The sequence below is a fragment of the Erinaceus europaeus genome, chromosome 3 (assembly GCF_950295315.1).
Source record: "Erinaceus europaeus chromosome 3, mEriEur2.1, whole genome shotgun sequence".
NCBI lineage: Eukaryota > Metazoa > Chordata > Mammalia > Eulipotyphla > Erinaceidae > Erinaceus > Erinaceus europaeus.
In genome coordinates this window covers 4,446,398-4,474,039 of record NC_080164.1, presented here as the reverse complement: position 1 = coordinate 4,474,039, position 27,642 = coordinate 4,446,398, and the positions used below count along the sequence as shown (strand labels likewise).

Sequence of the window (27,642 nt, the reverse complement as noted above, 5' to 3'; positions counted from 1 at the left end):
AATGAGTAGTTGGAGAAAACTTTGTCTCCTAGCACTTATACCGAATCACTTTCATCTCTATCTAAAAAGATGCCCAGCGCTAAATTGCTCCAGTGCCTGAAAGCACAGACAGTGAGCAGGTCCCAGCGGTGTCCTCAGGAAGCAGGATGTCCACACGGAAGGCACTTTATACAGAGGTGTGGGACTTGGGCAGCGGCTTTGCGCCTTCTTCACCTTCAGCTGCATCACACCCTTATCCTTAATAGGACTGTATCTGGAAGTGTGATTTTTCTAATCACCTTAAAAAAAAAAAGTTCAGAAGATACAAACAGCTAAAGATGGAAGCACGGCCTTTAGGTCCCATTGCTGGAGGAGCAAACACAGCAGAGGGTGAAATTCTAAACTTCATGGTAGACTTTTCCTAATGTTGTTTTTTAAAGCTTTGCGAAACTAATTGAAAATACTAAGTAGAAAATCATCTCAAGCAAATAACAGCCCTGGAGGGGAAATATGCCACCTGTTTAAAACTTCCCAAACAGTAAGACCAAGAAATGGAGACTATTAAAACGTAAAATGGATTTATTTCCTCTCCGTGTAAGCAGTAGACAAAGCCATTTCGCATTTTGTTGTCATGAATATTTATGCGCGCGCACGCGCGCGCACACGCACACACACACACACACACACACACGTCTATTTTTTCCATGTTCTTTAAGAAATCCAGTTTCACTGCCACAACCCCCCAGCAGCATTGCTCTGCTGGCATGCGGCGGCGGCGGCGGTGGAGAGACTCGTTGAACTTACCAACTTTACTTTGACCGTCTCGATGCCTTTCCCATTCCTTGTTTCTGCAGCCTGCGACGCTCTTGAATTCCATTTTGAATTCTGACTCTGGGAGATTGGAGAGCTGGCGTTAAAGTCCTCCAAGGGCTTTCAGAGAAGCCCAGCTTCACCTCCACGGACCCTGCTACCAAATTTAGGTTGGTCAGAAGAGGCGGTGGGCCTGAATGTGCGATGTAAGGCCGTGCTGGTTGGTGTGAAGTTTCTCAGCACCCACTCAGTCTCAGGAGGAGGGGAGTGTGGCAGCGGGGAGACTCACTGGGTAGGAGAGAGGCCAGAGCCCCGGCTACCGTGCTCCTTGCAGGACTCAGAGTGCACAGAGTGTCCGCGCTGCAGAGTGGCATCTGCAGAAACTCCACTAGCCGCGGCCCCTGCGCTCCACTGGGTTAGTAAGTGGGCAAAACAAAGCTCGGGGAAGGTGGCTTTGTCCCATTTAGGTGAGTCTTCCGCAAGTTCATGTCTGACGTCAAGTGTGGGGGTGAGTAGTGCTAGAAGGAGAGAAGTAATGTGAGAAATTACACCTATCTCGGGTGAAAAATATGATTAAAAATGTGAATTGAGCATGGCCAGTGGATTTTCTAGAGCAAAGGACAGAAAGTGAGACTATTGTTACTAAGAAAATATTTTTTTGTAAAGAGCTAGGTTTGACAATATACTCATCCATCCTTTCCCTTTTAATGTTTAGCGGGGAGTAAAAATGTTCATTTTATTCATTTTTTCATTTTTTTATTTGTTATGAATGGTTTGTTACAAGATTATAATTTTACCACAAAGCTCTGTGTCCCCACCCTCCCACCTCCCAAAGAGAACCACCAGAGTTCTCACAAGTCTTACAGTTTGCTGGCTTCTGTTTTGCTTGTTTTTTTTTTTTTCTTCTTTTGGTAAGTTCATATAAATCAGCTCTCTAGATTCCACACAGGAGTGAGACCATCTGTTCGTTATCTTTCTTCTCTTTACTTACTTCACTAGGCAGCATCACTTCCAGTTCCGTCTGTCTTGTCCCAAAGAAGACATTTTCCCTTTTGGATTGCCGCGTAGTACATGGAGTACTCATCCCGCAACCTCTCTAGCCCGTCATCTGAGGGTGGGCATGCAGGCTGCACCCACTCTGTGGCACTGAAGCTATGAACACAGGGCTGCGTGGGTCACTTCTGGTCAGTGCTTGAGTGGCCACTGGAAGCCTCATTTAATCATTCTGGAGACTATCAAGAAGAACTTTCTTGAGTATTTTTAATAATGAAACATCTAATGTTCAGGAGTGAAGTCAGGTTGGCATCATAGTAGCATCTGCACCTTGGTGGCTGAAAAGCATTAAGATAAAAAGCAGAACAAATTGTTTCATAATCAAGAACCTAAAGGTTACAGTATAGCAGGGGAGATTTGGGGGCTTCGTGTGGGGAGAAGTTAGGAAGTCTATTCTAGGTGTGTTTCAAGGGGTCCGTGACTTATTTTTGCCTCAATCTGACAGCTGACATGCAGGGGGGCTAAGTGTTGTCTGGGAGGATGGTGTCAGAGTTGAGGCAGAGAATAGCTCCCAAATATGGGAAAGGTGTGTAAATGCTGTTAACTATAAACCCCCGTCGATGTGACCTAGGGCCCGTGTCTGTTATAGTTAACACAGGATCCTTGCCACCTCTGCATCCCTGTTGATCTGAGCTTGCATCCCATAGCCATGATGAGGAACATTCTAGACTGTGATGCCCTCATTTCAGGACCCGTCTTCTTCGAGTGGTAGAGTAGGTTGACCCAGCCTCCCCTCAGAGAGTGGGGCAGTTTCTACCATTGCTGTTCTGCACTGAGGGCAAGGTCCTGGAGAGGCCCCCCAAGAGGGTCCACGATGTTGTTCCTGATGGAGATGACCAGTGACGGTGGGGAGAGGGATCTGTTAGAGGTCTAGGCCCATCGTCTCTGTGTGGGAATCCCAGGACTCCCTGACTAGGGCCCTGGAGGATGGGGCAGCCTAGTAGTGACCAAAGGAGCCTTTGCTGAAGTGTGCTGGTCTCTTGCCCGTATCCAGCTGCTGTCGTCCTTACTTCGTCTGATGAGCTTAGAGTGATGATTGTCTCAGGAGATGCAGAGAAAGCCTTTGACAAAACCCAACACCCACTCATGCTCAAAACACTACAAAAGAAAAAAAATAGTAATAGATGGAAAATTCCTTAAGCTAGTAGAGTCCATATATAGCCAAACTACCGCCAACATCATACTCAATGGAAGAAAACTGAAATCATTACCCCCTCAGGTCAGGGACTAGACAGGGCTGTCCACTGTCACCGTTACTCTTCAACATAGTATTGGAAGTTCTCACCATAGCAGTCAGGCAAGAGAAAGAAATCAAAGGGATACAGATTGGAAGAGAAGAAGTCAAGCTCTCACTCTTTGCAGATGGCATGATAGTAGACATAGAAAACCCAAAGAATCCAGCCGAAAGCTTCTGGAAGTCATTAGACAATATAGCAAGGTGTCAGGCTACAAAATCTGTACAAAAATCAGGGGCATTTCTTTATGGAGACACCTAAGTCTGAAGAGCAGGACACCCGGAAATCACTTTTCTGCTTCATCAGCCTTGAAGCAGGTCTGCAGCTCCCTCTCCCACTTCTCTCTCTCTCTCTCTCTTGTCTCCAGGGTTATTGCTGGGGCTCGGTGCCTGCACTACAAATCCCTTTTGTTGCCCTAGTTGTTCATCTTTGTTATTGTTATTGTTGTTATTGCTGTGATTGTTGCTGGATTGACAGAGAGAAATCAAGAGAAGGGGAAGAAGAGAGGAGGAGAGAAAGACAGACAGCTGCAGACCTGCTTCACCGCTTGTGAAGCGACCCCCCCTGCAGGTGGGGAGTCGGGGGGCTCAGACCTTGAGCTATGCGCCATGTGCGCTTAACCCTCTGCGGTACCGCCCAGTCCCCCAGCTCTCACGTTCTCTCTCTCTCCCTCCCTCTCTCTGCCTCCCGCCCTCCTTCCCTATTACCCCATCCTCTCTCAATTTCTCTCTGTCCTATCTAATAAAAATTAGACAGAAAGGGGGAAAAATGACCACCGGGAGTTTGGAGTTGTGGCACCAAGCCCCAGAAATAACCCTGGTGGCAATAAAAAAACAAAGAAAAGGAACAGATAGGAAATACCTGGTCTGAAATTACATTTCTCCTTCTTCTTCTAGCGTTTGCCCTTCTTCCGTAGCCAGTCAACAGCGTCAGGTTGAGCCTGATGTCAAGTTTCGAGACCTCCTTTGAATCTGGAGAGGTGGCAGTCGTTGACTATGTGGGTCATAGTCTGTCTGGAGCCGCAGGGGCAGTTCGGGTCGTCTCTGGCTCCCCAGCGATGGAACATAGCGGTGCACCGGCCATGGCCTGTTCGATAGCGATTGAGGAGGGCCCAATCATAACGTGCTAGGTCAAAGCCGGGTGGACGCTTGCAGGGGTCTGTGATGAGGTGTTTGTTCTTTACCTCAGCTGACTGCCAACTCTGTTTCCAAGAGTCTGGAACAGAGAAGTTCAGTGTAGGCGTAGGGGACCAGATTGGGTGACGAGACATCAAGCGTTGGACAGGGTGGACGAAGATATCCTCGTATATTGGCAGGTCCGGTCAAGCGTAGACGTGGGAAATGAACATTTCTCCCAAGTGACAGGGTAGAATATCTGGTGAGGGAGAAGGGACCTTTCTGTTTGGGTGAGCAGGGGTTTGCCAGTGGAGTGAAAACTGGGCCACCCCCCCCCCCCAAGTGAGGGAATGGTAGCAGAGGGCTGGAAGGATAGCTCACTGGACAGGGCTCTGCATCGCCATGGGGACCACCCAGAGTGGAGCCCTGAGACTCCAGGCTGATGGTCTGGCTGGGCAAGCCCTGCTGCCGGGCTTTCTCTCCTCTCCTCTGTCTGTCCCTTCCCGGAGAGGCCCTGCACGTGCGGAACACACCGTGATGGGGCTGGAGAGACGGCTTGGAGGGTGACAGGCTCGGCTCAGTCCTCAGCACCACGTAGGACAGTCAGGAGAAGCCCGTGCATGGCGAGCACATTGCTCAGAGTAAAGGTGAAACAGGTTTGTGCTCATGAAAGCCTGCTGGCTTTTCCCTGTCACTTTGGAGAATCTGTCCCCCCCGCCCCCATACTCGGTATTCTTTTTTTTTTTCCGCCTTGAGGCAAACCCCTGTGGTTTTTGAAGTAAGAATCCTGCACAGAGGCCCCGTCATAAAAGCTTTATGAGGTGACTTTTCCCATACTCATCTGCTGGGAGCCAGGACGCTCGTTTGATTAGTCTCTATCAGTTTGTCCATCTCTCTCCGTAACAGACCAGGAGGGAGACCGTCAGGGCAGGTCTGGGAATAGAGACTCGACATTGACACATCTGTGGTGGAGCTCAGAAGAATGGCCCACACATTCCGAGTGCTGATGGCTTTCTGTGATTCGGTTTGTTTCTGAGAACCAAAGGTAGATTCTGGGAACCTCTCCTAATCTGTATAAATTAAAATATGGGCCATGTCTGCCCAGAAGTTGGGAGTGATTGAGTTGATGTTATTCATTATTAAGCTTCCTGTTAAATCATTCTAAAACCATCGCTGAGTTGTTATTTCTTCCTTGACACCCAGACCAACTTTAATGTAAATAAATGCGACCACTTAATCATTTATTCCCCACTCCTGGCAGCTGCTGAACTCCGGGTGGTCTGTTTGGGTCACTTTGAAACTACTGAGAATTAGAGAATGACAGACAGACAGACCTCACCGAGCCCCAGTCTGAGCTCAGGAGGATCGCTTGGGCGACTTTTCATAAAACTGCGAAATATTTATGATCTATAAGATTTGTTTCCATTCCTTCCCTCTCCCTCTCCCTCTCCCTCCTGTCCCCTCCCTCCAGCGGCTCGAACCAGGATCCTTAAACCTGTCCTTGTGCTTCCACTCGACCCCCGAGAAAGCACTCTTAACTGCCTAGGCACTTACAGTGGGATCATTGAACTGCAACTTGGTTATTGAGACTGTTTATATAGTCCAAGGAAAATTTATCCAAGGGCTGTGATGATGAAAATTACTTCCAGGGCAAGTTATTGTAACTGATTGTATAATTGGGGAACAAATTGGATGACGGTTGATGGTTTCTGTAAGACAGCAAAGTAAGAATATATTATCTTTTATTATTACTTATTTAAGAAAGGAGACATTAGCAAAACTGTAGGATAGGAGGGGTACAACTCCACACAATTCCCACCACCTGATCTCCATATCCCACCCCCTCCCCTGATAGCTTTCCCATTCTCTATCCCTCTGGGAGTATGGACCCAGGGTTGTTGTGGGATGCAGAAGGTGGAAGGCCTGGCTTCTGTAATTGCTTCCCCGCTGAACATGGGTGTTGACAGGTCAATCCATATTCCCAGCCTGTCTCTCTCCCTAGTAGGGTGGGTCTCTGGGGAAGCGGAGCTCCAGGACACATTGATGGGGTCGTCGTCAGTCCAGGGAAGTCTGGTCGGCATCATGCTGGCATCTGGAACCTGGTGGCTGAAAAGGGAGTTAACATACAAAGCCAAACAAATTGTTGACCAATCATAGACCTGGATAAAGGCTGGAATCGTACAGATGAAGTGTTGAGGGGTACTCAGTGCAGACTCTCTTGTACTTCTACTTTCAGGTACATATTTTGCCCCGGTTTATGGACACTTGTGAACATATGCTCTATCTCAGGGGACCTGGTCTGTATCTAGGTTTGGGACTTTATTGGGGAATGGACCACTTGGAATGGAATTAGAGTGTACTATGAAAGGAAAGATCTCACCCGAGTGATGAAGCTGAAGGGTTGTCATTCCACACCTGAAGTCTCTGGACACAGTCTGAAGTGAAGCATGCTGAGGTGGCACTCGTTGCGTTGATTAGGTTGCGGTCGGCGGATGCAATATTATTTGATATGAATTGGGAGAAGCATGCAGGAAAGTGGGCCCCACCCTAAGGTTCCAGGACTGGGGGAAATATAGGCTCTAGAGTGGAAATGTGCTGCTCTTTTCAATCAAGTAGAGATTTTTGAAGATAGAAGAAGAGCAGCAGGAGACCAGAGACTTGCTTCCAGACTCAAGTCCTGCATGTTACCTCTGGCCTCTAAGAAGTTGCTGCCTTCAGTAGTCATTTCTCAGCTTTGGCCCACTAGAAGTAGAAGGAATGAATGTCTAAGCAGTTGGCGTGTTCTGATTCTCTTCCTGTTTTTGTTACAGGCTGACCCTAAAGACATAATCCAGATGGTCACCAAGCACGTGACAAGATGTGAACATGAAGCCTGGCCCGAGGACCTCGTCCTGCTGACCAAGCAGTTACACTGCTATAACGAGCGTCTCCTGGATTCCACGCAGGCCCAGATTCTTCGGAGCCTTCGCAGGGGTGTGGATGTTCAGCGGTTCACTGCAGACAACCAGTATAAGAGGGAAACCATCCTTGGCCTGGCAGAGTAAGGGATCAAAGCCAGGGTCTCATAAAGGCCTGGGTTTAAAATTCGAGAGAGAGAGAGAGAGACGGAGAGAGAGAGAGAGAGAGGGGTGGGGGAGACGGGATCAAGCCATAGCACTGAAGCTTCCTCCCATGCAGTGAGGCTGGGTTGTGTACATGGCAATGCAGCTCACTGTCCAGGTGAGCTATTTTTCTAACTTTTTTTTTTTCCTTCCCCCCCCCCACCCACCCCCCCAGATAGAGAAAGCAAGACAGATGATGGAGGTAGCTAGCGTAATGGTCATGAAAAGAGATTGTCACTCCTGAGGCTCCAGAGTTCCAGATTCAGTCCCTCATACCACCATAAGCCAGAGCTGAGCAGCACTCTGATAAAAAAAAATAATGATGGATTAAATAAATAAATAAATAGAAATAAAGGAGAGAAAGCAAGACAGATGATGGAGGTAGCTAGCGTAATGGTCATGAAAAGAGACGGTCACTCCTGAGGCTCCAAAGTTCCAGATTCAGTCCCTCATACCACCATAAGCCAGAGCTGAGCAGCACTCTGATAAAAAAAAATAATGATGGATTAAATAAATAAATAAATAGAAATAAAGGAGAGAAAGCAAGACAGATGATGGAGGTAGCTAGCGTAATGGTCATGAAAAGAGACGGTCACTCCTGAGGCTCCAAAGTTCCAGATTCAGTCCCTCATACCACCATAAGCCAGAGCTGAGCAGCACTCTGATAAAAAAAAATAATGATGGATTAAATAAATAAATAGATAAAAATAAAGGAGAGAAAGCAAGACAGAGAGACAAAAGGGAAAAGGAAAACAAAATCAGTCCAGAGAAGTGAAGCACAGGAGACGGCCAAAGATAAATCAACAGATGAATAAATAAAATTCAGAATGAGTCTGTCAGGATCATTCATCAGAATTATATTCATGACTTCTATCACTGTATTCAGTGTGTTAGAGAGCAAATGCAGTCGTCTTCACACCACACATCCCAGACAGCGCTGCCTCAGAGCCCCAGCTTGGGGGGGGTCAGAGCACCTTTCTCTTCCCTGGACCCCTGTGGAAAGAAGGGCCGGACCCTGTACAGAGCGCGTCAGGGTTGATTCTCTGGCCAACCCTCCATCCCCGAAGGGGAGCGAGGCTTTTTCCTCTGCGCAGTTGTTTGGCTCTAGTTTGGGACCAGCATTTTTTTCTTTCTTTCTTTAGCCTCATTGCATTTTGGAGTGGAGAGTTCTTTGTCGTGGAAAGGCGGTTCAGTGTTCTGTGGGTGCTGGGAAATCGTGCGGATGCGGTCCCAGCCGCCATGTTGTCCCCTCAGGTTCTTGCCAGTTCCCACGAGAGTCAATACGATATTTCGGAGTGCCTTTCCCAACCAATCCTGCCCCGACTCGTCACTCCTGGTTTTTGCCTTATAAAGCCCTCCTACTTCCATCTCTCTCTCTCTCTTGCCCGCTCTTCACCTCGGTGATTAGATGCAGGGAAGGGTGCTGCGAGAGGTGGCCATTTTTACCAGCTCCACGTGGCCCAAACCGCTGCGCGTTCACCCAACTGTGAGGTGCCCGTGCGAATAAAGATTTATGTTCCCTCGTCGCTCTGGATCTCCTCTGTCTCTCCTCGGAGGCACAGCCCGACCGTGGGAAGTTCAGCATCTTCCTGACTTTTCCCATCAGCTCCTTGTAGAGTTCTCTTCCTCCTCTGACAATGACATACTGTCAGAGCTGCCCGGGAGGAGGAAGGGGCTACCGGAAGTTGAGGACCGCTGTCCTCAACCTTTCCTTGACCAAATGCAGTGTGGCAGGGTGAAAAAGGAGCGTTCAGATTCCCGGCCAGCGCCATTCTCCGGAATGACTGTGAGAAGTCTCACTGGGGTCTGGGCTGACTGCATCCCGCCCAGCTGGAGACCAGTCTTAACGAGAGGTTTCCTTGCTGATTGAGGCCATACGTTTCTCTTTTCTCTCCCTTCGCTGTGGCTCACGGACACCCCTGAAGAACACTTGAGGACACTGTCTACAGCATCGCTCTCTCTCTGGCTCAGCGTTACAGTGTCTCTCGGTGGGAGGTTTTTATGACCCATTTGGAGTTCCTGTTCACTGACAGTGGGTAAGCACACAGTTCATATCTCAGCTTATTTTTGTCGTGTGTGTGTATGTGTGTGTGTGTGTGTGTGTGTGTGTGTATGTGTGTGTCAGAAGCCTGCTAAGCTCTGGTTGATGGTGGTGTGGGGGATTGAATCTAGAGCTTGGAGCCTTAGGCTTGAGAGTCTCTTTGCATAACCCTTAGGCTATGTACCCACCCTCCACTCCATGTCTTCCTTTTTAAAGCCTGCTTAAGAAGACTCCCAAAGTCACAGGTATAACTTCACAGCACTGGGCACAGGTTTTGCACTGAACAGCTAAAGCAGGCATGCTGGATGTCTTAGAATTGATCCTCTGATGGGAGAGGCAGATGACAGGCAGTTAAGTGATGCCTGCCATAAATGTGAAGTTAAAAATTGTGACAAGCACTGTGTAGGGACCCCAATGAGGGGACTTGGCCCAGGGAGGGCAGGGTCTGCTGAGGAAGTAACACATGAGTTGACGCCGGGCCAGGAGTCCAGCTAACTACAGGGCAAGGGGAAGAGAGTCGTTTCGAAGGAGGCACTGCAGGTGAGTGTGGAAATCCCTTTGAGCCGGTGGAACAGGTGCGTCTAGGCCACTCACAGACCGACAGCAGGGGTGAGTCTCAGAGAGTTAGCAGGAGCGTGACCATGGCATGGCTCAGCGGAAACCCCTAGAGTCCAGGCCGGGTAGCCAGACAGTGCACTGCCCTCCAGGGCGATCACTGGGGCTCGGTACCGCACTACAAACCCACTGCTCCCGGCGGCCGTTTACTTCTGTCTTATTGGATAGGACAGAGAGAAACTGAGAGGGGCAGGGGGAGATAGAGAAGGAGAGAGACGGGGCCCGGTGGTGGCGCACCTGGTTGAGCGCACACATTACAGTGCGCAAGGGCCCAGGTTCAAGCCTCTGGTCCCCACCTGCAGGGGGAAAGCTTTATGAGCGGTGAAGCAGATCTGCAGGTGTCTTCTGTCTCTCTCCCTCTCTGTTTCCCCCTCCCCTCCCAATTTCTCTCTGTCTCTATCCAATAATAAATAAAAAAATTAAATCATATATAGAAAAAAAACAGAGAGAAGAAGACAGACACCTGCAGGCCTGCTTCGCCACTGGTGAACCACCCCTCCTGCAGGTGGGGGGCGGGGGCTCGATCCCAGTTCCTTTAGCGGGTCCTTATGCTTAGTACTCTGTGTGTTTTTCTGGGAGCACCACCACCCGGACCCTCTGGGAGTTTTCTGAAGTGAAATAGAGCTCTTCACAGATCTTGACAAGAGAGAGGGAAATAATGTGACAAACTCTGCACTTTTTTTTTTTTTAGAGGATTGGTTATTTTTGAGCAAGAGAGATGTCCGAGCCCTGCTGAGCTGCACCCAGTGCAGGAACTGGCCTCCGCTCTTCCACCCCCTCCCCCCACCACACACACACATATCACCAGGCATAGCTGTGTGTGGCCATAGTCTCACGCTGGCAGCCGTGTTAGGAAGACCAGTGAGGATGTGGAGAAGGCAGCTGGGGCACAGGTTGAGGGACCGTGGCTGGGAGTCAAAGCTTGGAGGTAGAGAAGGGGAGGACAGATGCTGCCAGAAACAGCTAGAAGATGAGAGGTGAATAAATGAAGCAGACCTGAAGAGGGAAGGTTGAGAGTCATCTCGGGGGATTGGGGTTGGGCCAGCCCTGCCTGTGGGCTAGAACCATCAGTTCGCGAGACAGGAATGGCTAGTGCAGAGTAGCACTGCTTCATGGGGCGTGGGGCAGAGGTACGGGGCTTGGGCAAGTTCTGCTCTTCGTACTGGGAACACTCAAGACAGGAAGGCTAAGCAAGCTGTAAGTGGGTCCTAGGGTTTCAGAGCCCAAAGGGGAGCTGGAGCAGAAAACACTAATCTGGGAGTGGTGCTGTGGCTGTGCTTTGGGAGGAGCCAGAGAAGAAAAAGAAAGGGTGAGTCAGACCTGCAGCTTCTTCTGCAGCCAGTGACAGAGGAAGAGACACCAATGGGAGGGACAGGGAGAGTGCAGGGGAGAGGTGGAGAGAAAGCCAGAACTCCTCACTCTGAGGACTTTGGGACAGAAAGAGAGAAAAGGGGAGTCGGGCGGTGGCGCAGTGGGTTAAGCGCACGTGGCGCAAAGCGCAGGGACCGGCGTAAGGATCCCGGTTCGAGCCCCCGGCTCCGCACCTGCAGGGGAGTCGCTTCACGGGCGGTGAAGCAGGTCTGCAGGTGTCTGTCTTTCTCTCCCCTCTCTCTCTGTCTTCCCCTCCTCTCTCCATTTCTCTCTGTCCTATCCAACAACAAAGCAACGTCAACAATGGCAATAATAACCGCAACAACTAGGGCAACAAAAAGGGGGAAAAATGGCCTCCAGGAGCGGTGGATTCATGGTGCAGGCACTGAGCCCAGCAATAACCCTGGAGAAAAAAAAAAGAAAAGGAAGAGAGAAAAGAAGGAAGAGAGGGTACTGAGTCAAGTCCTGCTGATGGCCAAGAATGGTTCATACTTTAGCGTCTTTAAGTTTTGCAAGTATTTTTAGATTTCTGCATCTATATTTGAAGTGTCTATGATATTACTCCAGGGGTGGTGGCGTGCACGATGATAAATATCACACCGACTTTGTTATCTAAGGCACAGCGATATGTCCAAATAAAATGTTATGACATGCATATTGACACTGAAAAATAGCTTGGCATTTCGTTCTGTACCCTTTGCCTCTCGTGGAATGGTATATTCATGGGAGCCACAGCGATACAAACAGGATGCTTCATTGACATTGAATGTATTCTAAATTATGGGCCAATCTAGTAATGCAGAGCCCTTCAAGGCCTGTCATTAGACCTGATGGCAGGGCGATTATGCAGGAGCAGAGCAATTACAGAAGCAGGAAATCATTACCCCTGGCGTCATTACTGGGAAGCGACAAAACTTCTAATGTTGATTTTAGCAAGCGGTGTTTTGTGCTTTTTGCTTTTTTACTTAAAAGGCAGTGGTTTGCCCTACTGTTCAGCCAGAAGCGGCCTCCCTGGGCAGACGACCTCATCCATGTGTCCTAGAGCCTCCCCTCCCCAGAGCCCTGCTATACGCTTTAAGGTTGAGTTTGGAGAGAGGACCAGCCTCACTTTCTATGTACATAAGGGCACACGCAAACCCAGGTGAGATGGAGGCACTGCCCTGCATCTGAATGTGACCCTCGGGCCAGCCAGCCGGAGAACCTTCCCGCTGCCTCTCGCCTCCAGCTCTGGGTCCTTTCGTGAGGTTGGTCAGTTGTTGCAGCTCACTTCTCTCACCTCTTGGTAAAGGAAAGCAGAAATCCAGTGACCTGGGGAGAAGATATCGCGGCCATGGCGGCTGACACAGTCACTGCTTCGCCTAGTCGAACTCATTCCCTAAGGGAAGATCTGATTGCTGCTTGTCCAGAGCACTACAGAAAATTATAGGCACAGGGAGTCGACGGGATCCCACCCCTCCGATTCAAAAGAGCTTGCTGCTGAAGGAGAATGGAAAAGAGAGCAATCCAGACAGAGGGAGCAGGTATCTGTAGCGGGACAGATGCTTGGTGTTTTCCAGTATTTAAAGGAAGCATGGACACAGGAGAAGCAAAGGGCCAGAGCCCCCTTTGGCTGTCAGCTTTGGGGACTGTCTTCATCTGTTTCCTTCTTCTGTCAACAGCAGGTCTGCTGGTGTTTGCACCAAAGTCAAGGACTCTGGGGTGGGTATGGGGAGGGTTCAGGTCCTGGGACATGATGGTGGGCGTTAGAGTGTTAAGTGGAGAACTGCCTCAACTACTGTGTTTTACTGTCCTGTCAACTGTAAAGCATTACTCCCCCTATAAAGACAAAACAGACTAACAAACAGCAACAAGACCCAGCGGGTCTGAAGGCCTGCCACCCTTGCGTCTGCTTTGCCATCTCCCAGGGGATGGAAGTCGCGGATGACTTTGTTTGCGTGGCAGAATCCACCCTGCCATCTCCTTCCTCTCTTGAGTAGTTTAATTCCGCCTTCTTCACACCTGCGGGAAGTCTCCCCGGCCACAGGGCGTTCCATGTTCTCTACTGTCCCTATGGGCCTTCTTTTGGCCTGAGGGCCAAGGTGGGGAGAGGACTCCGGAGCCCTGCATCTCCCTTTTTCTAAACTAAGGCAGAAGGGACAGGGGTTCCCTCCCTGGGAGATGTGGTTGCTCATGCCTAGGTTGTGTCCCGACTGGCATGCTGTAAGTGATTCCACATCTGCTCTTCTCTGCCATCTGCTTCTCCCTGAAGGCTGACCTGCCTCAGCCGAGGGGGTTAGAAAGACTTTTACTAGTACGTAGAGGTGAAACTTCAGAATCCCGACTCCGCCTCCCCACCTGCAGGGGTCGCTTCACAAGCGATGAAGCAGGTCTGCGGGGTGTCTGTGTTTCTCTCCCGCTCTCCGTCTTCCTGTCCTCTCTGGATTTCTCTCTGTCCTATCCAGCAACGACAGCAATAACAACAACAACAGTAATAAAAACAGCATTAACAAGGGCGACAAAAAGGGGAGAAAACGGCCTCCAGGAGCAGTGGATTCGTAGTGTAGGCACCGAGCCCCGGCAATAACCATGGAGGAAAAAAAAAAAAAGAAATTTCAGAATCCTATTGAAACTATGTCATAATACTGAAAACTGAAATAAACAATATTCAAGAGCAGGAGAGACCTGTACGAGAATAGGGAGGCTAACTGTAGCTCTTGTCCATTTACTGTCTCCTCCCCCCCTCCGCCGTCTCTGAAAGCTTGGCACCGGCAAGCTCAGAAGCTGCTGTGCACCTCCACTAGGTTTCTGAAGAAGTGCTGAGTCACTGTTGGATTCTGAAGAAGTGCTGAGTCACTGTTGGAAGGTGATTGCCCATTTGATCCGTGACCTTCCACAGGGGTTTCCTGTGACTTCTTTGTTCTTACCTTCTGAATGTGGGCTCTTCAGAATTTTCTCTGTTTTCCCTTTTGTTGCCCTTGTTGTTTTATTGTTGTAGTTATTGTTGTTGTTACTGATGTCGTCGTCGTTGGACTGGACAGAGAGAAATGGAGAGAGGAGAGGAAGACAGACACCCGCAGACCTGCGTCACCGCCTGTGAAGTGATTCCCTTGTAGGTGGGGAGCCGGGGGCTCAAACCCAGGCCTGAACTGGGATCCTTAGGCTGGTCCTTGCTCATTGAGCCACGTGAGCTTAACCCACTGTGCTACTACCCAAGTCCGTCTTCAGAATTTTATTAAGGAATTACTTATTTATTAATGAGAGCGAGGGCGAGCAAGCGAGAGAGAGAGAGAGAGAGAGAGAGAGAGAGAGGGAGCTGGAGCACCACTCTGGTGCACGCATCACTGGGAATGAAACTCAGGCTCTCGTTCTTGAAGGCTCAGTACTTTAGCCACTCACTGAGCCTGCCATCTTCTTACATGTCGGAATCGTTTGCATTCCAAGTTATTCCAGAAACTTTCTTTCTCATTTCAAAGGGAAGATAACAGCTTCCTTCAGCTAGCCTTTGCAAGAAAGATCTTAGCACATTGTGAGTCACTGTTGTCTGAGTTTGGGGTATTTATCTTACTGTGACAAAGGTCTTCCTGTTTGCCTCTTGACGAGATAATGAGCTAAGGTAGCACAGGACAGGACAGTGTGTGGGTGGGCTGGGGGGGCAGAGTAACTGTGACTGAGGAGGAGGTGCTCACAGTCGGATCAAACACTGATGAGTCCGGCCTGCTGGTGTCGGGACTGCTGATTTTCCCTCGTGTGTCTGTCTTGGATTCTGTGTTTATCTGGTAGTCAGGACATCTCAAAGATTCTTGCTACCCAGAGAGAGAGCATCTAGCCCAAGAATACTCCACATGTTCAGGGGCTGTTGGTGTGAGCCCTTGGCCTTCAGGAATTAAGGACTGCTTTGTTATCAGGCGGACAGACTCTGCAGAGGACAGACAGATCTAGGGTCACTTAACCTGTTTGGAAACTGCCTCATTGAAAAATTGTTAAGTGAGCTTAGGTTGCCTAGCAAAGTGATCAGCACAGTAAATGTACCCCCCCCTCCACTGGGTATATACTGCCTGCAATGTTTATTTTTTTATGGTCAATATATATCCTCTTCATGAGTCGTACAGTTTCCCGTTTTCCCATCGACACCACTGTTTTCAGATACCATTTTGCAAATTACAACATATCATCAGAAGTTGTGTAAACTGCTTCCCTGTACTGTTGTGTGTGCAATATTGTTTCGTAGGAGAGAGATGGAGAGAGAAAGAGACACATATACACAGAGACACACAGAGAGACAGAGAGAGAGACTTGAAGCACTGTTGCACTGTTCCTGAAGCTTTTTCCTGAAGCAGGTGGAGACTGGGGGCTTGAACCTGGATCCTTGCCCATGGTAACACCTGCATTTAGCCAGGTGCATCACCACCCGGCCCCTCAAAGATATTTTCCAACCAGACATCCTTATGTCCTATTTCCTTGTAGACACATTATTTCTGATTTTGCTGTGTGCTTTCCTGGAATTCCAGGGTCAGAGACTTTTTTTGTTTCCGTCCCTTGTTATTCCTAATTGTCATGGAATTGCAGGCCACGTGTTAGCTTGCAGCATTATTTTGCGCTATTGTTAGTCTCTAAGTTTTGATAACTCAACTAGGTGTCCACACCACCGGGGGTGGGGCACCCTGTGCGCCATCTTACTGACTCATCCACAGAAAGCACCTCTGTTTTTGTGAGACGTTCATGAGGCAGGTGTTAGACATATCCTCGGTGCTACTCACGAGATCACGAGAGCTTGGCACTGAGAAATGGAAAACAAAGAAGATACGGCCTCACGTATGCCACTGTGGCGCCTAGCTCAGTGGAGGGAGACACCGGGGGCAGGGGTTAAGGCAGGGCTGGAGGAACCCGGTGGACGGACCCTGACACAGACAGCAGCACTTCTGGAAATGTTCGAATCATGTCTTAATAGAAAAATGGAATTTCCTTTGCAGTGCGAATTAAAGAGCGTTTTAAGATCATCTGACATTTTGGCTTTGGATTGCTCCTGTTACTTCGAGTATGAGCGCAGAGTCATTCTCTGTGTTCTCTTAGGTACAGAAACCAAAAACGTATCCGAGCCTTTCCTGAGAGTGGTAATTCTGGCCCAAGGACCGGAGTAAGGATCCTGGTTCAAGCCCCCGGCTCCCCACCTGCAGGGGAGTCAATTCACAGGCGGTGAAGCAGGTCTGCAGGTGTCTGTCTTTCTCTCCCCCTCTCTGTCTTCCCCTCCTCTCTCCATTTCTCTCTGTCCTATCCAACAATGATAATAATAGTAACTACAAAAAAAGAGGAAAAGAACAAACAAACAAAAAAGAGTGGTAATTCTGCTAACTGGGGCATCTTCGCTTTTCAGAGGGACCGTGTGGAGATCCCATGAGGCCTGGGCCTGACACTCCCAAGGTCTCCTTGCCTCCCTGGCACCTTCACACTTTGACTGCCCGGGGGCAAGTGTGGGAACTGGCCTGGCTGTGTCTCTTGGTTCCGAGGATTGTCTGAGCATCCCTTGGAGTTGGGAAACGGAAATGTCGGCCTGTCCGTGCTCTAGGAATCATTACACTCCCTGGCTGCACCATTGTTCTGCCCTGGGGGAAACGGGCCAGAATGCAACTCTCTGCTTCAATGTAAAAGAAAAAAATCAATTAAACAAAATGTCTATTTTTTTTTTTTGTAGAGGCAGAGAGAAATTGAGAGGGGAGGGGTAGAGAGGGAGAGAGAGACACCCACAGCACTTCTGCACTGCTTGTGAAGCTTCCTCTCCCCCTTCAGGTGAGGATGGAGGGCTTGGACTTGGGTCCTGTAACAGGTGCACTGCTGCTCATGTCTTTTCATTTATTCACTTTTATGAGCGACTCAATAGTGATCGACAAGACTGTGGGATAAGAGCACCACAACGCCACACAGTTCCCACCACTGGAGTTCCTTGTCCCCTCCCCTTCTCTGGAAACTTCCATATTCTCTGTCCCTCTGGGAGGATGGACCAAAGATCTTTGTGGGGTGCAGAAGGCAGGAGTTGTGGCTTCTGTCATTGCTTCTCTGCTGGACATGTCGGTGTCAGGTGGATCCACACCCCCAGCCTGTTCCTACATTTGAAAGCGAGATGTGTTTTTTTTATTTTTTATTAAGTTACAAAGACATCTCACTTAGGATAAAACATACTCAGGGCCTGGCACCAGCAGTGCACCTGGCAAAGCACACACACACACACACACACGCCCTCTGCCGGAAGCACCAGCGTTAGCGGGAATCTCCCATTCTCGTTTTTCTTTGTACAAACTGCCTCCGCTGCGCGGTTTGCTGGCTTTGCGGGGGAACGAAAGAACTTTAAACCATGGCTTTTCTTTCTGGGTTATGAAATAAATAAAAAGGAGAGCAGAGGGACATCGAGAAGGAAATGTTACTAGTTGGCTCTGCTTGCTTTCAGCCTGACCACAGTAGAGATTGGAAACCGAGCTCAAGGCCTCCGTCTCTTGGAGACGCTGCAGACTGACCCCGAGGCCTTTCAGAGACACATGGCCAAGTACGTCTACCCCGCCATTGGTGGCGTGGATCACGAGAGGCTGCTGTATTACTTCTCTCTCCTGCAACACTGTGGCTGTGCCGATGCGGAGAAGCACACCATCAAACCGGAAACCCACATCCGACTGTTGAAGAAACTTAAAGCGGTTGCATCAGGTAAGACGACCTTTCCTGTGGACCAGGCAGTGGCGCACCCGGTTGAGCGCACACATTTCAGTGTGCCAGGACCCAGGTTCAAGCCCCTGGTCCCCACCTGCAGGGGAGTCGCTTCACAGGCGGTGAAGCAAGGGCTGCAGGTGTTTCTCTGTCTCTCTCCCTCTCTGTCATCCCCTCCCCTCTCGATTTCTCTGTCTCTATATTCAGTAATAAATAAATAATTTTTTTTTTTTTTAAATTTCAACTTTTTATTTTCCCCGTCCCCGTGAAGTCACTCTTGAGCTTGCACCCAGGAGCTCATATTCTGTGAAGTCGTGCACTGTGAAGAGTGACTGGCATGGGTCTGGCATCACAGGTTCTGATGCTGAGAGATTTCTGAATTAAATTCCAGAGAACCTAAGGAAGCTATTGACAGTGACACAGCAGCGTGTACAGCACCTGATACCAAAACCCAAGTGCCCCCTTCACACTTTGTCTGCTATGATAGTCAGTCTGTGAACGGGAACAGCGAGACCCTTTGCATTAGATAACGGCCTGTCATGCTCTCACTGAGGTGAAATGTTTAAAAGGAAGAAGCCCATGGCCTCTGAGAAGTCGTGTGGGGTTGTCAGAGTGACCCTAGCATGTCTCCATGCTTATAACTAAAAAAATCAAATGTGCACACGCTTCTCAACCGCGTGTGGCATTTTCTAATTTAGAAGACGTCTTCATCTCTGCTGTCATTTAGAACAGTCCTGAGACTGCATCAGTTTATTTGTTGTTTCCCGGACCGTCCAGTTAGACCCTGGATTGGACACAGAGGGCGAGAGGTAAGGTTCGGTCCCTGCCTTCACATGACTGCGGAGATGCGAGATGAATAACTAACGGATGAAATGCAGTCTGCTGAGCTCACCGATGAGAAAGGGGACTACACCCCAGGAGGGAGTGGAGAAGTGGGAGATGCCACTACCCCCACTGTTGTGTGGCCCCTGTACGGACTGCACAGTGGCTTGAGCCTCAGACGCTGACTAGAGCTCAGATACTCCACCTAGCTGACAGACGGACCTGTCTGCCCTGGCCGGACCAGGACGCCAGTCTTTGCGGTCCACCGTACAGAGGACCCAGCGTGTGTCCGAAAACCCCTGGACTTTTGTGTTGGACTGAACTGCTCCCCTCTCCCTCTCTTTCCGACAGGTCTTGATTACAAGAAGCTGACAGATGAAAACGCTAGTCCTCTCGAAGCACTAGAGCCTGTACTGTCAAGTCAAAACATCTTCTCTCTTTCCAAACTGGTTTCCAAAATCCCCGAGAAGGACGGGCGGATGGTCTCCCCAAGCTCCCTGTACACCATCTGGCTGCAGAAGTTGTTCTGGGCCGGTGACCCTCACCTCATCAAACAAGTCCCGGCGTCCTCCCCGGAGTGGCTTCATGCCTACGATGTCTGCACCAAGTACCTTGACCGCCTCCACCCAGCAGACCTCATCACCGTGGTGGACGCAATCACCTTTTCTCCAAAAGCGGTGACCAAGGTAACCAGCAAAGGTGCTAGCACCCAGATCAAACACTTGAGAAAGACTGGGAAATGGCTCTTAGCTACTGTAGCTTTGCTTTGGTTTTCCTGACATGAGCAATGGTCACTTTACCTTGTGTTGTTGTTAAGCTGCTGTGGTTTTTTTTTTTTTTTTAATTTAATATGTATTCTAAAAAATAGCTTAAGCCAATTACTACTTCTGAACTTGCAAATAATTTATGAGTCCAGTCTACCCAACTCTTTTCTCTCTATGACAGACACCCTTATACTTTGGGGTGTATTTTCTTACGAAGCCATGAAGCGTTTTAATCGGGAAATCATTTTCTTCTAACTCAGCTGTCTAAGTAGCATAAATTAAACATGACTGTTCTAATTTACATGTTTATTCGGTACACCTTTATAAGGTGCCATTTTATAGGAAATGCTGCAGTCTCCGCTTCCTAACTGATGTGAAGAGAGGTTTTCTGTCTTTCCCAGTCCACCTCACCTGTGTTCTGAGTCAGGCTGACAGTGAATTGTGATTTTGGTTTTTTTTTTTAAAAGTTCTGCCCTATTCTTTTTTTTTTTTTTTCCCCAAATCTAGTTTATTGGTGATTTAATAATGATTGGCAAGATTGTGGGATAAGAAGGGTACAGTTCCATACAATTCCCACCACCAGAATTCTGTATCCCATCCTCCCTCCATCGGAAGCTTCCCCGTTCTTTATCCCTCTGGGAATACGGACCAAAGATCTTTATGTGGAGCAGAAGGTGGGAGGTCTGGCTTCTGTAACTGCTTCTCTGCTGGACATGGGTGTTTGCAGGTGGATCCACACCCCCAGCCTGTTTCTGTCTTTCCCGAGTGGAGCAGGGCTCTGGGGATGTGGGGTATTAGGACATGTGGGTGAGGACATCTGCCCAGGGAAGTCAGGATGGTGTCATGGTAGCATCTGCAACTTGGTGGCTGAAAAACATTAAGATATTAAGCAAAACAAATTGTTCAGTAATCAGGAACCTATTAAAGCAATAACTGTGATTTTAAATCCATTGATCGCTATTGTTCCCACTGTAAGGACATAGCTTCAAGTTCCCCGAACCACAGGCGAGCACCATGCACAGAGGAGGATTCAAGGATGGTAGAGTTAGAGTGGTGCTGCCGTGTGGCCTTTTTGTTCTCTCCCTCTCCCCCTCCCTCTCTCTCCCTCTCCCTCCCTCTCCCTCTCTCTCTCTCTCCCTCCCCCCTCCCCCAATTCATTTGTCTGTCACAGTCCACATGACGGGTGATAAAGTCTACCGGTTACAGTGGAATCATGCAGGTGCAGAGTCCTGGCAGAAAACAAAAATCCATATGCCCTTAAGCAGGAAGCACATGCATAACATTGAGTCATTGGCTCAGTGATAGAATTACCCAAGGGAGCCTGTCTGACATTTTCCAACCCAATTTCATGCTCAAGTCGGAGCCTTTTAGTAGAATTCTAGTATCTGCTCTAATTATTCAGCAGTGTCTCGCTCAGAACCAGTGATGCTTGTCCTTGTCCTCTTACTCTCCGCCTCAGAAGGTCCAGGGCATTGGATTCATACTTCTTATCGCTGACTTAACACTGATTTACAAAATCAAACTACAACAGGTCCAACTCCACACGGTCCTCACCCAGAGTTCCGGGTCCCCAGTCCCTCCACTGGAAGCTCCAGGAGTTCTCCTCCAGGCTGACTACTGTTTCTACAACTCTCTGTCTATATTTGCCCATTTCCCCCTTTTTATTATTTTATTTATTTGTATATTTTATAGAACTGGGTCCTAACATATACAGAATCCCGCCTTTCTGGGAACTTTTTTTTTCTTCCCAATTGGTGATTTAATATGGATTTGCGAAGTTACATGTCAGTAGGGCTATAATTCCATACCGTACCCACCACCAGAGTTCTGAATCTCCGAACCCTCGACTGGAAGAAGCTACAGTAGTTCTCCCAAGGTTGGGGAAATTATAAGGTATGGGTCGACTCTTATTTCGACAACTATCTGTCTATATTTATATATACTTGCCCTCACCCTCCTTCTTTTAAAGGTCCCGTCTTTTCCTTTCCAAGCTACACATAACCCTGTTACTACATCCAAGTGTCCCTCTCTCTTTCCTCTTCTCTCTCTGGGTCCTGATGGAGTTGGAGTTCAGAGCCCTCTGGTCATCTTCCCCCTATCGCTTCGTCCCCCTCTGGGAGCATGGACCCAAATTCTGTATGGGGAGCAGAAGGTGGGAGTTGTGGCTTCTGTCACTGCTTCTCCGCTGAACATGGTGTTGGCAGGTGGATCCACACCCCCAGCCTGTTGTTTCTACCTTTTCTTTGTGGGGATTTTCTTCTCTGGTGAGGTGGGGTTCCGGGACACAGGGGTGGGTTGTCTGCAGGGCATTCTCTTTACCAAGACATCTTCTAACCGCCGGTCTCACTCACTGAGGCGTGTTTCTTTGGGACATTCCTTCCGCCCTTCTCTTGCGCATCTGAGCTGCTGTTTTCTTTTCCTACACGCTGGCAACTCTCCCCTGTCCACTGTTCCAGGGGTTTCGCTACAGCTGATATCGTCGTCTTGAAAATCACATGTGAAGGCTAAGGAGCTCTGGTGATTTGTTTGGATGTTGGCACAAGTAGAGATTTCACACATCTCTAGAAAATAGTAATTTTTCTCGCCCACTAGATAGATACTTGTGGTTAACCATGTGACTTCATTTGTTTATTATTGCAACTCAAGTCACTTAAGCATGGTGTTTTAAATTTTATAAGTAGTGTTATACAAAATAAGATGGCTGTTTCTGTTTTCAAAGAAAAGTAAGATCCCCCCCCCCCGTTTTTTATTAGTGATTTAATGATGATTAACAAGATCGTAAGATCACAGGGGTACAATTCCACACAGTTCCCACCGCCAGAGTTCTGTGTCCCACCTCCTCCATTAGAAGCTCCCCTGTTCTTTATCCCTCTGGGAGCATGGACCCAGGATCTTTATGGACCCAGAAGGTGGGAGTTCTGGCTTCTGTCATTGCTTCTCTGCTGGACATGGGTGTTGGCAGGTGGCTCCACACCCCCAGCCTGTCTCTGTCTTTCCCTAGTGGGACAGGACTCTGGGGAGGGGAGGCTCCAGGACACAAAGGTGAGGTCGTCTGCCCAGAGTCAGGATGATGTCATGATAGGGTCTGATTCTTGGTGGCTAAAAGGCAGTGAGATACAATGCAGGACAAATACTTTAAGAAACAGGAACACAGCCGGCGTAGAGCAGCTGAACTAGGGTTTTCATACAGGAGAAGCATGGAAGTCTGTTCTAGGAGGGACGCTCCGCATGGTCCTTGGCTTTAGTCAGTTTTGCCTGAGCCTAATCGCCACCTTGCAGGCGGCCTGAGACATTGTCGGGGAGGATGGTGACGATGTCGGATAGGCCCAGAGAGCTGGATTAGTGCAGGGAGTAGCTCCCCAACACGAGCCAAGTGTATAAAAGCTGTTAGCTCTTACGCCACCAGTCTGACCCAGGACCCATAATATGGTTGATTCCCCCCCCCCTACTATTACATATTTTTTTTTTTAGTAAGGTTGATTTTAAAGGTAATAGCATGATGCATTTGAAAAGAGCACATGTTTGGAGTTTCATAAATCTGGCCTTGAATTCTGAGCGGGACACTTCTCAGCTGAGACTTCGTCTTGTAATCTCTAGCTAATCGCTGCCTCTCTGAGACAAGTACTGTGACTTCCGGAACTTTACTTGGTGGGGAGACTGAGGCACTAGAGTGTGACCTCGAGGAGCACTGTGCAAGGACCTCTGCTCAGTCTCTAAGAAACCAGAGAACCGAGAGTTGGGCGGTAGCGCAGCGGGTTAAGCCCAGGTGGCGCAAAACGCAAGGACTGGCGTAAGGATCCCGGTTCGAGCCCCCGGCTCCCCACCTGCAGGGGAGTCGCTTCACAAGTAGTGAAGTAGGTCTGCAGGTGTCTTATCTTTCTCTCCCCCTCCTCTCTCCATTTCTCTCTGTCCTATCCAACAATAACTATAACAATTAAACAACAAGGGCTACAAAAGGGAATAAATAAATAAATAAATATTAAAAAAAAGAACAAGAAAACAGAGAACCAGCAGCTTAAATCAAGGAGCCCAAGGGTCCTTCATAGAGCCTTGGGATAACACGAGAGAGAGAGAGAGAGAGAGAGAGCGCAGCAGAGGACAGAGTCTATCTAGACTAGGCGTCCAGGAAGAGGCTGACCCATGTGGGGGAAATGGCAGGGAGAAAGAGAGAGCGCAGCAGAGGACAGAGTCTATCTACACTAGGCGTCCAGGAAGAGGCTGACCCACATGGGGAAGTGGCAGCAAGCACTAGTTCAGCGTCGCCAAGAACAAAGCTGGTTCCACAGCCAAGCCACTGTGAGCCGTGCAGGGAGTAAGGGAAGAACCACCGAGTCAGGTGGAGAGTGTGAAGCCCAAGGACATGTCTGCAGAACCGGCCCTGGGAACTAGCTGAAGAGACGGGAGAGGAGGGTGGAGGCCCTTCCCTGGAAGACGCTCTCTTCCCTCCAGCGGGCAGGGGTTTCAGACATTCCGTGTGAGCTCAGTAAGGAAAGCAGGCAGACCGTCCAAGGCTCAAGGCTGCTCATGAGGAAGGGAAGGGACAGGCAGCTTTAGACTTGGCAACAGCGGCTGCCACTCATGAAGAAACTTCGGTGTTGAGAGGACTGTGTCCCTGTGTTTTGGGTGGGAGGATATCAAGTGACAGTGTACTCTCAGCAGCCGGCTTTTTTCCCCCCCTCAGGGTTGTTGCCGGGGCTCGGTGCCTGCACTATAAATCCATTGCTCCTGGAGGCTATTTTTTCCCTTTTTGTTGCCCTTATTGTATATTATTGTTGTTGTTGTTATTTTTATTGTTGTCATTGTTGGATAGGACAGAGAGGGAGAGAGAAAGACAGACAGACACCTGCAGACCTGCTTCACCACTTGTGAAGCGACTCCCCCTGCAGGTGGGAGGTCGGGGGCGCGAACCGGGATCCTCACGCCAGTCCCTGCACTCTGCGCCACGTGCGCTTAACCCGCTGCGCCACCGCCCAGCCCCCTGCTTTTCTACCCTTCAGCTTTTAACCACTTGGAAATGTCGAACACATGCTTGTGCACATCTGTTTATTTTTTCCCAGGGGAGAGGTGCTTAACTGGCCCAACAGTAACTGAGCCAGGGAGCTTTTAGTGCAGACGGCGTAAGACTCGCTGAGATATTCTTTTATTAAAAACTGTCTTGAGAGGTAGTTTTCTGATGAGTCGGGGCAGTTATGTGGATGTGAAATAAATACATTTAAAATCAATTTCACATTCTTCATCTACATTTATGTCTTAATTTATTTTATTCAGTGACAAGCTTTTAATCTCCATTTAGAGAGAAAAAGTGTGACATTTAGATAAAAATGCATGCTTAAGAGTCACATAGTGCTCAGGGGCCAAGCCCTGGCATACCTGGCGAAGCACATACATTGCAGTGCACAAGGATCCAGGTTCAAGCCCCCGGTCCCCACTTGCAGGAGGAATGCTTCACAAGTGGTCAAGCAGGGCTGCCGGTGTCTCTCTTTCTCTTTTCTTCTCTAGCTCCCCCTTCCCTTTCAATTTTTCTCTGTCTCTATCCAATAATAAATAAGTAATACTTCATCAATTGAAAAACAGTTTAAAATCACACAGCGCTATGCTCCATGTATAGGATTCCTATAGAATTCAAATAGGGATACAGCCTGCACGCGTCAGAAGCCACATTGAGAAAAAAACAAACAAGTGCAGCTGCATTTGCTCAGATTTGCAAAACACACTTGGAAAACACCAGATGTTACCACAGCTTGTACATGATGTTAAAAATGTAAACTGTTCATACACGGCGTGCAGTCTTTAAATGTTCACCGACGTCTAGTTCAGGGCCAAAATTTTGGAGAGAACTGGTGAAGTAAGTCTAGAGCATGTAACGAGAGCAGTGAGCAGTTGTTCAGATAACAGAACTCAGAGCCCTGATGGAGGACCGAGTCTCTGATACAGTCAGCAGGGGGAAGACTCTCTGGCCAGTGATAATAGTCGCTCGGTCACGTCACCACTGGCATTAGCCGAATTCATAGAAATTGTAGGGAAGAGAGTCACAGGAGGGCACCGTGTCTCCTGGGTGAAGATGCCCTGCTAGTAAATTGTGGTTTTTCAGGGTAAGACTGCAGCACAGAGCTGCCTTGTAGCTGTCATCGCAGGAGCTTTGCAGCAGAACACTGCCACCTCACCGGGACGGAGGTTGACGGCCAGAATCTGCAGAAACGCGTCTAGATGATGCACCGAAGCCGACTGTGTGGAAGGCCTATGACCTTCAGACACAGAGAAGAAACACACATCACGCAGGTTCAGATTAAATGAGCATTTGGACCCAGCCTTGTGAACTGTGCAACACTTCTAGTCACTGTGGAGACCAGGGTGGAAAAGGCCTCTCTTGAGAAAGTGAAGTTTGTTCTATTCACAATACAGTCATCATAACGGAGACCTGCACTTCTTTTTTTAAATATTTCTATTTCTTTGTTTCTTATTGGATAGAGACAGAATGCAGTTGAGAGGAGAGGAGAGATAGAGGAGGAGAGAGACACAGAGAGACACCTGCAGCCCTGCCTCACGTCTTGTGAAGCTTTCCCCCCTGCAGCCGGGACCAGGGGCTTAAACCTGGGTCCTTGTGCACTGTGATGTGTGAGCTTAACCAGGTGCGCCACTGCCTGGCCCCTCAGTAGTGCACTTCTCATGAATTCCCCTGCAGGTGGGGACCAGGGGTTTGAACCCTGGTCCATGTGCACTGTGATGTGTACACTCAACCACATGAACCCCCACCTGGCCTCTCTCTCCCCTTCTCTATCTCCCTTCCCCTTCCCTCTCAATTTCTCTTTGTACTGTCCAATGGGAATAAAAAAATGGCCGCGAGGAGCAGCGGATTTGTAGTGTCGGCACCGAGCCCCAGAAATAATCCTCGAGGCAAAAGAAAAAGATAAGTGGGGTGGGGGGGGGGGAGAAACTAGTTGTAATGCTGAATCTGAAACTACATCCTTGGACTCTTTGTAACCTAGTGATAGTCAAACCAGTGGCCCAGGTGGTGAGTGGAAATTGGACCCGGATGTGACTTGTACTGTGGTGGTATACTCGCTTGCTTTGCTACGTGCACAACCCCAGAGTAACTCCAGCCCCCACTGTACTGCAGGAAGCCTCAGAGCTATGCTGTCTGCCCCTGTCTCACCATCTCTGTCTTTTTATCTGAAAAATCTGACCTAGTGCAGTGAAACTCCAGTGACAACTATGGGAAATAACGACAGTGAATTAAGCATTTTAAAATGGTGTGCTACTGAATTGTGCAGACCTCCCAAGAGTGTCGTTCCACTCCACAGCACTGTGTTACCTGGCATCAGCAGACTGTCACTCCTCAGTGTGAGCACTCCTCATTAGATTAATCTCGGATCACTGTCAGACTTACTGTGGTGGGTGCCCGTTTTCTAGAATTCTGAGGTTTGCTTGAGAGCTTTACCATTGGCAGCAAATACTGTGAGTTGCGTTCCTTGAAGTGACAAGACCCGTTTGTTCACTTTGGAGAAGTTGCCTTCCAAAGTTTGAATAGCCATAGTTTGTCCCTTAGTTGTTTTGTCAAACAAAAGTAGCAATGCATAAAGAAACAAGCCCTGAAACTCGTAATTCAGACAGCCACACAGATGCCTTTTCCTTACTGTATTTCAGCATAGAGTGAGACTCAACTCTTCATGTAGAACATTAGAAGCATGTGTGTCCAGTGTTTGAAATTTCATATTATTCATGTTTAGTGATTTAATAATGTTTAACAAGATTGTAAGATAACAGGGGTACAGTTCCTCACAGTTTGCACCACCAGAGCTCCGTGTCTCATCCCCTCCACTGGAAACTTTCCTAGTCTTTGTTTTTTTCTTTTTTCTCTTTCCCTTCCTTTTCTTAAAATGGTATTTCTTTATTGGGGGGGATTAATGGTTTACAGTTGACCGTAAAATACAATAGTTTGTACATGGATAACATTTCCAACTAACAGTACAACCCCCACTAGGTTCTCCTCCAGACCTCAGCCCTCCCCCCATCCCAGAGTCTTTAATTTGGTGCAATACACCAACTCCAGTCCAGGTTCTGCTTAGT

General features: G+C 48.7%; 1 protein-coding gene across 1 annotated transcript in view; it reads left to right on the top strand.

The window, feature by feature from the left end:
- Positions 1 to 27,642, top strand: part of NBAS (NBAS subunit of NRZ tethering complex) — a 269,976-nt gene that overhangs the window by 174,315 nt on the left and 68,019 nt on the right. Inside the window, exons 38-41 of the mRNA XM_060188412.1 lie at positions 7,003 to 7,232; positions 9,219 to 9,329; positions 17,739 to 17,989; positions 19,163 to 19,497. Of these exons, the coding sequence (XP_060044395.1) occupies positions 7,003 to 7,232; positions 9,219 to 9,329; positions 17,739 to 17,989; positions 19,163 to 19,497 (927 nt within the window). The remainder of the gene's footprint in view (positions 1 to 7,002; positions 7,233 to 9,218; positions 9,330 to 17,738; positions 17,990 to 19,162; positions 19,498 to 27,642) is intronic.